Genomic DNA, 10,428 nt, shown 5'->3' with positions numbered 1-10,428 from the left:
CTACACATTGCCCATTTCCCTGCAGGGCTGGGCAGTACTGGTGTGCTTGTCTCAGGACTGCGGTGCAAAAGGATGTGGCAGGGCCAGCACACGGGGCCAGGCACAGGAAGGAAGGAGCTCCACTCAAATTCATCTCTATTGGACAGAGGCTAAAGGAGCTGGGGGCATATTTTGGAGCCAGGAGACATCTCCTAGGAGAATGCCATGGCAACCAGGGCCCCAAAGCGGCGAGGGCCCCCAGGCTTTGGCAGGGGTGTTCCGACTCCCTTTTCAAGTGCCCGATCAAAAGTGTCAGGAAAGGTTCTGTTATTGGCCATTTGGCGTCTCTCCTTTCTTTTCTTTGTCTTTCTTCCCTTGCTCCGCCTCTCTTTCTTGGGTTACACAGGAGGCTGGGAGCTGTCCCGGACCAGGCCGAGGTCGCCAAGGAGGCTGTGAGAAGATAGAGAGTAGTGTCTTTGCAATGGATTGTGGGAAAATGTTGCCAAACAACGCTAGGGGGAATGTGGCTGTGATGGCAGCTTGATATTGGACACAATAGTGAAATGATGTAGCGTCTGTAGCAGTGGGAGTAGAAGTGATCATTCTAGACTCAAATGCCAGCTATTACAGATAAGATCACCAAATCTGTCTGTGTGAGTCTCCTGCTTCTTGCTAGATTGCTCTCGGCATGCTAGTGAAAGTCCTTTACACCAGCAGGAAAAGCAGTGGTTCTGATCCATATAAGAGCTTTGAGAAGGTGCTGGAGATCAACGTAGGCTACAGTTGACGGCATTGCAAAGTTATAGACGGCTTCTCTCGTCGTCATTGTGACACATTTACTTTGACGGAGATGTTCCTTAATGCGCTGCAGAACAGACTTGAGAGTATACGTGTGGTCTTCCCTCTCTTTTGTTCTTCCTTCTCTTCAATTGACCCATATTCCTCAGTAATTAATTAAACTGACACCAGATCAGAGGTGAACTTTTATTAATACATTCTTAGTAAAGTGATTAACATTAAAAGGTATACAGTGCAATTACCAACCCTTCTCTCCAAGAAAAAAACATCAGTTAAGAATAAGACAAGAGCAACAGAACACGCATGCTGCATTATTTAATGTTCCCCTAGTCTATCTGCAGTCAGCCAGGTACTATATTTGGCAGGACATGATACAATAGTATTTTAATGAAAAGACCGCCACCTTGTGGGATAAACAGAAAACTACACAGATGTGGGTTGTGTTCATTAGGGCAGTGGTTCCCAACCTTTTTCGCTAACTGTACCATCAACAGAATTTTGCTTTGCCTAGAGAACCCCTGAAATACCCCCGCATGTACATTTTACCAGTAAGCTTATGGTCTCATGAGTCTTCTCAAGTACCCAACTCATATACTATACGATAGGTGGAAATCAACTTATAGGCCTAATTATTATATGGAAAAATTAAAACGACAACGGATAATTTAAGCAAAAGACATCAGCCATACGGACAACCAGACCCTTCCAATGAAAAAGGGCCTAAGATAAGAGTAAGGTATGTTACACAAACGGAATGCATCTCAATTTCCCCCATTTTCTCTGGCCCTCTCTTTACATTGTGTTTTCCCTCCTTCATCATGCTTCCTGTTCAGCTGTCTTCCCTCCCTCCTCTTCTCCTCTCACATGACCCCTATCCCTTTCCATCTCTATCCAATATTTGAATATCCTCCATTTATTTATTTCCTTGACAGTGTCACCTCCGTTCTCCCTGTCTTGTCTTCCCTAATTCCTATCCATATAAGCCTTTGTCCAATACCATCAACCCTCACAATTATTATCCTAACCCCCTCAACCTCTCCCTCTCTTCCCTGTACCCTCCCTCTCCCTGATCACTACCCCTGAATCCCAAACCCCTAGTCCCTAGCCACGAAGCACTTACATAGATCTGAGAGGATTGGACCGGTATAAGCAATATGGTGGTAGCTCCATCTGGCCTTCTGATAGGCCAGACGGGAATTGGCGCCATATAGCTTAAAGGACATCTTTCCAATCCTCTCAGATCTACCCTACTGCATAGGGGGTGGGGACTAGGGGTTGATTTGGGATTCAGAGCCCCCTTAGCGTGAGTCCATGAGGGGCTGCAGCCAGAGCAGGAAACGGGACACCTTCTGGTAGATGTAACCCTGACTACAGTCTGCCCCTGCTGGTCTGGAGACTACCCCGGTCAGATAGAACACCTCCCTGTGGAGAGATAGGATGGGACTCCCCGGCCCCAGGATGCAGTCACCCTTGGGTCTCACTGTCGTACAGCCCATCTTGTTGGTGACCAACCCCGGGTGCCTCTCCACACACTGGGGCAAACGCTCATACGCCAGGTGGTTGAGAGTGAGCGGGCCTTGGACCTCCGTGGCGTCCACGGGGTCCTTCCAGCCAGTGACCACGGCCGGATACTCGCCAGTCATCAGGACGACCTCTGCAAAGTCACGTTCGGGCAGGCAGGCAGCGACCACGTGTTTCTTATAGACGATGCGCTCGCGGAGCTCGAGGACGGCCAGGTCGTTGTCAGGGCGACCGGGTACGTAGCGGGGGTGGACGTGGACGACTTGGACATAGAGCGTCTGTTCGCCATCTTCAGATGCGGTTTGGCGCTTGCCTGGGAGGGGAGGGACGAAGTACTCAAAATCAATAAAGGAACACATACTGTAAAGCAAATCAAAAACATACCCTCTCACACACACGCAGGAATGAATACACGCATGCACACACACACACACACACACACACACACACACACACACACACACACACACACACACACACACACACACACACACACACACACACACACACACACACACACACACACACACACCACCAGTGGAGCCTGAGCCTGTAGACTGGACATGATGCCCCATGATGAGCACTCACCGACAGCCACCTGGAAGTTGACGTATTTCTGGGCACACTGGGCTGTAGTTAGAACCAGGTTCTCCTTCAGAATGACACCACTACAGAACCCTACAGACTCTGTACTCTTCAGAATGGCCTGCACAATGACAACACAACAGTTACAATATACAGCAGAGATGACACCGCAAAATATATTATCACAACTATGGGAATATTGGGTTAATGTGCTGTAGCTTTGATAGTGAGGGGTTGACTTCGTGAGAAAAATGAATCTGAGAGCATAGTAGTGCCTGTCAGTGGACAGTGTGTACCTAGTTTGAATTGTGTGTGTGTGTGTGTACCTCATAGTGGTGTGTGTTTTCCTACCTGCCAGGGACACTCTCCAGAGTTGCAGGCTAGTCCCTCAAAGTTGCTGGCGATGTTGGTTGACTGTCTCTTTGTCCACTGGCTTAGGCTGTTCACCTTCCCACAGGGGAATGTCACTGAGAGAGGGATGGAGGGAGAATTACTGAGTATAGTTTAGTATAGTACAGTTTAGTATCTAGTATAGCATAGCATTAGCCTCGTACGAACCATCCTGATCTCGCAAGCTTACATTCTGTTTCACTATCCGCTAGCGAGATCAGGATGTTGCGTATGAGGCTAGAATATCACAATACAGTACAGAATCACTTAACATATAGGATAGCATAGTATAGTATAGCATAGTAGAATATGGTGACTGACCTGCAGGAATACACTTCACCCTCTCCTTCTCCTCTAGTTTCCAGCCACGGGCACAGGAACACTCATAGGACTGGTATCCTGGCTTACAGAACTGACTGCAGCCCTTGGTCTTGTCCAACATACACACTGTCTGATCTACAATCACACACAGAGAGAAAGACAGAGAAAGGGGGAGAGGCTTCTTCACTGTTGACGTTTTTTACAACATGAGTTCCCCACCAACTCGGTGTTGGGTCCTTCACGTCTCTCACCTTTCTCACAGTGGACTCCAAAGAAGCCTGACTTGCAGACACAGTCGTATCCCCCCACGCTGTCTGAGCACATGGCTCCATTCTTACACGGCTTCTCTGCACACTGGTCCCCATCTGTACACACACAGGGTTAACAACACAGCCAGTCAAATGGTACATTCACTAATACAAGACACGTGTTCTGGGGTGAAGCTATTTTAACTGTCACACCAAATCACATGGATTTCAACTGAGTGGTAACCCAAAATACTAAGTACTCTGATATGTTCCAAGAGAACGTCAGGCAGAATCATTACACTTACCTATGTAGACTGACCAGAAGATATCCTGAAAGATCAAAACAAAGTCCACTGTCAGTTTGATTCAAAATGTCTACAGAATCATCAGAAGTCCACTGTCAGTTTGATTCAAAATGTCTACAAAATCATCAGAAGTCCACTGTGAGTTTGATTCAAAATGTCTACAGAATCATCAGAAGTCCACTGTCAGTTTGATTCAAAATGTCTACAGAATCATCAGAAGTCCACTGTGAGTTTGATTCAAAATGTCTACAGAATCATCAGAAGTCCACTGTCAGTTTGATTCAACATGTCTACAGAATCATCAGAAGTCCACTGTCAGTTTGATTCAAAATGTCTACAGAATCATCAGAAGTCCACTGTCAGTTTGATTCAAAATGTCTACAAAATCATCAGAAGCAAGAAGATAGATTTTAAAAAAGGAGATGAGTGGAGAGAAGCAAGGTAAGGAGGAAGGTTTGGAGGTTGTTAAAGAGGACGTCTGAGGTGAGAAAAGGAAGGATGAGCTGAAGGAGGTGAGGAAAGAAGGGAGTCTAATAGAGGGAGGTATGAGGAAAGAAATCTGTTCAGTGGGAAGAGGGAGCATTGGCCCACCGTGCGGTAGGAGTCCTGGAAGATCTCCCTGGCCTCCTCGTAGTTGCAGACCTCCTCCAGACACTCCCTCTCCATGTTGGCAGGGAGCAGGCTCTCCTCGTTGCCCACGTTGGCCCTCTTCTGGCGGGATAAGGTGATCACTTCACTGGCCTCCTGCTTGTCCAGGAACACTGGGGGGTGGGGGGGGGATTTTAGTTGTTGTACTTTTGATACTCATTCACAAAATATATATTTTTTATCTCAATGGATAGTCTATTTTTCATATAACCTGATTCCACTTAAATAGTTAGGTCACACATTTGAAAATAGTTTAATACAGATTCTCGGCCTAAATCTGTCAAATCTATGTAGTAGAGTACAATAGTAACATTCTTTGTTACTAATTAACTAAGGCCTAAACCCAGTGCCAAAAAAGCACAAAACTACACCAATAGACCTAAACACTCTTCACACAGTACCTTTGACTCTACGGATCCCCACTTCCAAAAAAGGTCTCAGATTCCATTAAGAATGTAGCCTGATGCCTCCATGACAAACTATCCTTGTCTAATGTCATCCTGCCCCTTCCCATGTCCTGGTGTCCTGTCTAGTGGATAAACAGGCCACTTCCCTGTCCTGGTGTCCTGTCTAGTGGATAAACAGGCCCCTTCCCTGTCCTGGTGTCCTGTCTAGTGGATAAACAGGCCACTTCCCTGTCCTGGTGTCCTGTCTAGTGAATAAACAGGCCCCTTCCCTGTCCTGGTGTCCTGTCTAGTGGATAAACAGGCCCCTTCCCTGTCCTGGTGTCCTGTCTAGTGGATAAACAGGCCACTTCCCTTTCCTGGTGTCCTGTCTAGTGGATAAACAGGCCACTTCCCTTTCCTGGTGTCCTGTCTAGTGGATAAACAGGCCCCTTCCCTGTCTTGGTGTCCTGTCTACTGGTTAAACCGGTCCCTTCCCTGTCCTGGTGTCCTGTCTAGTGGATAAACAGGCCCCTTCCCTGTCCTGGTGTCCTGTCTAGTGGATAAATAGACCCCTTCCCTGTCCTGGTGTCCTGTCTAGTGGATAGACAGACCCCTTCCCTGTCCTGGTGTCCTGTCTAGTGGATAAACAGGCCCCTTCCCTGTCCTGGTGTCCTGTCTAGTGGATAAACAGGCCCCTTCCCTGTCCTGGTGTCCTGTCTACTGGATAAACAGGCCCCTTCTCTGTCCTGGTGTCCTGTCTAGTGGATAAACAGGCCTCTTCCCTGTCCTGGTGTCCTGTCTAGTGGATAAACAGGCCCCTTCCCTGTCCCGGTGTCCTGTCTACTGAATAAACAGACCCCTTTCCTGTCCTGGTGTCCTGTCTAGTGGATAAACAGGCCCCTTCCCTGTCCTGGTGTCCTGTCTACTGGATAAACAGGCCCCTTCCCTTCCCTGTCCTGGTGTCCTGTCTAGTGGATAGACAGACCCCTTCCCTGTCCTGGTGTCCTGTCTAGTGGATAAACAGGCCCCTTCCCTGTCCTGGTGTCCTGTCTAGTGGATAAACAGGCCCCTTCCCTGTCCTGGTGTCCTGTCTACTGGATAAACAGGCCCCTTCCCTGTCCTGGTGTCCTGTCTAGTGGATAAACAGGCCTCTTCCCTGTCCTGGTGTCCTGTCTAGTGGATAAACAGGCCCCTTCCCTGTCCTGGTGTCCTGTCTACTGAATAAACAGACCCCTTTCCTGTCCTGGTGTCCTGTCTAGTGGATAAACAGGCCCCTTCCCTGTCCTGGTGTCCTGTCTACTGGATAAACAGGCCCCTTCCCTTCCCTGTCCTGGTGTCCTGTCTAGTGGATAAACAGGCCCCTTCCCTGTCCTGGTGTCCTGTCTAGTGGATAGACAGACCCCTTCCCTGTCCTGGTGTCCTGTCTAGTGGATAAACAGGCCCCTTCCCTGTCCTGGTGTCCTGTCTAGTGGATAAACAGGCCCCTTCCCTGTCCCGGTGTCCTGTCTACTGAATAAACAGACCCCTTTCCTGTCCTGGTGTCCTGTCTAGTGGATAAACAGGCCCCTTCCCTGTCCTGGTGTCCTGTCTAGTGGATAAACAGGCCCCTTCCCTGTCCTGGTGTCCTGTCTAGTGGATAAACAGGCCCCTTCCCTGTCCCGGTGTCCTGTCTACTGAATAAACAGACCCCTTCCCTGTCCTGGTGTCCTGTCTAGTGGATAAACAGGCCCCTTCCCTGTCCTGGTGTCCTGTCTAGTGGATAGACAGACCCCTTCCCTGTCCTGGTGTCCTGTCTAGTGGATAAACAGGCCCCTTCCCTGTCCTGGTGTCCTGTCTAGTGGATAAACAGGCCCCTTCCCTGTCCTGGTGTCCTGTCTTCTGGATAAACCGGTCCCTTCCCTGTCCTGGTGTCCTGTCTAGTGGATAAACAGGCCACTTCCCTGTCCTGGTGTCCTGTCTAGTGAATAAACAGGCCCCTTCCCTGTCCTGGTGTCCTGTCTAGTGGATAAACAGGCCCCTTCCCTGTCCTGGTGTCCTGTCTAGTGGATAAACAGGCCACTTCCCTTTCCTGGTGTCCTGTCTAGTGGATAAACAGGCCACTTCCCTTTCCTGGTGTCCTGTCTAGTGGATAAACAGGCCCCTTCCCTGTCTTGGTGTCCTGTCTACTGGTTAAACCGGTCCCTTCCCTGTCCTGGTGTCCTGTCTAGTGGATAAACAGGCCCCTTCCCTGTCCTGGTGTCCTGTCTAGTGGATAAATAGACCCCTTCCCTGTCCTGGTGTCCTGTCTAGTGGATAGACAGACCCCTTCCCTGTCCTGGTGTCCTGTCTAGTGGATAAACAGGCCCCTTCCCTGTCCTGGTGTCCTGTCTAGTGGATAAACAGGCCCCTTCCCTGTCCTGGTGTCCTGTCTACTGGATAAACAGGCCCCTTCTCTGTCCTGGTGTCCTGTCTAGTGGATAAACAGGCCTCTTCCCTGTCCTGGTGTCCTGTCTAGTGGATAAACAGGCCCCTTCCCTGTCCCGGTGTCCTGTCTACTGAATAAACAGACCCCTTTCCTGTCCTGGTGTCCTGTCTAGTGGATAAACAGGCCCCTTCCCTGTCCTGGTGTCCTGTCTACTGGATAAACAGGCCCCTTCCCTTCCCTGTCCTGGTGTCCTGTCTAGTGGATAAACAGGCCCCTTCCCTGTCCTGGTGTCCTGTCTAGTGGATAGACAGACCCCTTCCCTGTCCTGGTGTCCTGTCTAGTGGATAAACAGGCCCCTTCCCTGTCCTGGTGTCCTGTCTAGTGGATAAACAGGCCCCTTCCCTGTCCCGGTGTCCTGTCTACTGAATAAACAGACCCCTTTCCTGTCCTGGTGTCCTGTCTAGTGGATAAACAGGCCCCTTCCCTGTCCTGGTGTCCTGTCTAGTGGATAGACAGACCCCTTCCCTGTCCTGGTGTCCTGTCTAGTGGATAAACAGGCCCCTTCCCTGTCCTGGTGTCCTGTCTAGTGGATAAACAGGCCCCTTCCCTGTCCCGGTGTCCTGTCTACTGAATAAACAGACCCCTTTCCTGTCCTGGTGTCCTGTCTAGTGGATAAACAGGCCCCTTCCCTGTCCTGGTGTCCTGTCTACTGGATAAACAGGCCCCTTCTCTTCCCTGTCCTGGTGTCCTGTCTAGTGGATGTGAGTTCCTCCTTTCAATGTTAAGAGCTTTGGAACCCAGTGAGCCCTCTAAATAATCAATTTTCATTACTGGCTGGATTGGCTATCCAGGGAAAATAACCATCCAAGGAAAGTCCCTCTGTGCCCTTTTGTTGGGGGCGGCAGGAAGCCTAATGGTTAAGTGCGTTGGGCCAGAATCCGAAAGGTCGCTGGTTTGAATCCCCGAGCCAACTAGGTGATAAATCTGTCGAAGTGCCCTAGAGCAAGGTAAATAACCCTACTGTAATTACTCCTGTAAGTCGCTCTGGATAAGAGCATCTGCTAAATGACTAAAATGTCAAATGTGTTGCTCAGGGCCACCAGCCAGCAGCATCGTGTCCCTGGTCCCTTACCTGTCTTGGTGTTTTTAGTGTCTAGTCTGCACGTCACAGCTCCCAGTAGCAGTAAGGAAAGCAGGGTGGCAGTGGTGGCTAGGGAGCCCATGGTGGCAGCTAGAGGACAGTCTGTCTGAATGTCTGGCTGTTTGTCTGTCTAATCCTGTCAGTTCACCTCAGCAGAGTTCAAAGTTCACACCTAAAAACAACAAGGACCAGAGTTCAGAGATTCCCACATTCTGACATAGACATCACAGATGACATAACTTTCTGTCAGGATGAGCTTCAAAGAGGAGGGTCATTTTATATCAGAGTAACCTACAAAACAAGAGGATGAAGACTAATTGTTGTGAGTGTTGTTAAAAGCTTTTGGATCTTGGGATCATCATTAAAATCTTAAACTTCAGTCTTGCAGCTTCCTCTCTCTCTATATAAAAATACCTCAAAATCAACAACCTGTTTGTTTAATAGAGTTAAGACATCAAATGATCCCATCAGAACAGTGACAATGCATTTTCTAAAGAACCCCCGGACTTGGTTACAATGCTGCCATCGTGTGGTATTATACCCAGTTTATTGTTGTTTCACCCATTTCCAATCATAAACAACAAAGAGGGATAACATCAAACACACCAAACAAACTAGATTCATTGGTATTAAGCCTAGTCAAATAGTTAGTTTAATAGATTGGCTGTAACAGAACAAACAAAACAAAACAGGCCTGTGTGTTTATATTTAGTCCAACATGAATATGAACTGGTTTCATGTTGTGAATGATGCTGCTGTCATCTATAAAACAACATATGACACGACCAGACTAATCTGACATGATGCTGTAAAAGCTTGGGCTACCACAAACTGCTAAAAACATACGAATGTATGGATCTTAAACGATACTTGAAAATATAGAGGCCTATCATGCGTCCACGCTATATTATGCTACCTAAATCGCAACGCGTATCCCATTATTGGAGAGATGGACCGCTATTCAGGGCGCGGCAAAACGCATGATGATTAGAACGGTAAAAAATGCACGGTAACCTACCGCGTCGGACTTCAGCCGGGGCTTGGGCGGAATGAGAAGGATGACAGAAGCCTGTTCGGTTGGTTCTCTCTCTGGTCCCGACACGCAGTTCACCGTGTGGATCCTCGGCTCTGAGATCGCAATAGAGGTTGACAGCATCACACTCCAATGTTGCTTTTTCAGGCCACTACGACGTGTGTAATCAACCACGTGAGGGCGGTCTTGGATACTTTATTCAAAGCCATTAATACAAATACTGTATGTAGGCTACTATACTGTATTGGTCCGTTCTACTGTAACCCGTTCTACTGTAACCCGATCATGGATTGTTCATGCTACTGTATGTACTGGCCATTGAGAGGTTTGAAGCAGCCGCCATATTGGTACTCCTGAGAAGGAGCAGTTCTCCAATGCTTCAAGGACAAAATTACATGCATTAGTATTTTTTTCTCTAGTTGGGACAGTAACATTAGTACTCTCTAATGAGATAATAATTTAAAAGTATGCATTAAGGTGTCTGTAGTAGAATATACATGGCAAAAATGAATGTAAACGTTAATAAATGCATTTCTATAGCTTCCAAAATCTTTTTGGTTTTACACTGGAGAAATACTAATTTTACACTGGAGGAGAAATACAAAAATGGCTTCGTAGTGGCTTCAAAACAGCGCCCCCTGTCAGTCATCCAGTGTTTATTCACATTGT

General features: G+C 48.1%; 1 protein-coding gene across 1 annotated transcript; it reads right to left on the bottom strand.

Annotated features, from left to right (window-relative positions):
* Positions 1–949: 949 nt before the first annotated feature.
* LOC110486945 (coagulation factor X) lies at positions 950–10,080 on the bottom strand. The gene is made up of 9 exons (XM_036941695.1): positions 9,745–10,080; positions 8,718–8,898; positions 4,739–4,908; positions 4,148–4,172; positions 3,846–3,959; positions 3,595–3,729; positions 3,235–3,350; positions 2,887–3,004; positions 950–2,611 (listed from the first exon to the last, which is right to left on the bottom strand). The coding sequence occupies exons 2-9, from the start codon at positions 8,806–8,808 to the stop codon at positions 2,076–2,078; spliced, it is 1,305 nt and encodes a 434-aa protein (XP_036797590.1). The 5' UTR covers positions 8,809–8,898; positions 9,745–10,080; the 3' UTR covers positions 950–2,075.
* Between the last annotated feature and the right edge of the window lie 348 nt (positions 10,081–10,428).

Source organism: Oncorhynchus mykiss, chromosome 13, assembly GCF_013265735.2.
Source record: "Oncorhynchus mykiss isolate Arlee chromosome 13, USDA_OmykA_1.1, whole genome shotgun sequence".
Lineage (NCBI taxonomy): Eukaryota > Metazoa > Chordata > Actinopteri > Salmoniformes > Salmonidae > Oncorhynchus > Oncorhynchus mykiss.
This window is presented reverse-complemented; position numbering and strand designations above follow the sequence as displayed.

Bases quoted from the DNA above. Each gene is read 5' to 3' on its own strand.
- LOC110486945 (XM_036941695.1), bottom strand. From the start codon at position 8,808: ATGGGCTCCCTAGCCACCACTGCCACCCTGCTTTCCTTACTGCTACTG. The intron at 4,173-4,738 runs GTGGGCCAATGC...TTGATCTTTCAG, and splicing joins TCCAGGACTCCTACCGCACG to GATATCTTCTGGTCAGTCTA. The intron at 3,005-3,234 runs GTAGGAAAACAC...GTCATTGTGCAG, and splicing joins CTGGAGAGTGTCCCTGGCAG to GCCATTCTGAAGAGTACAGA.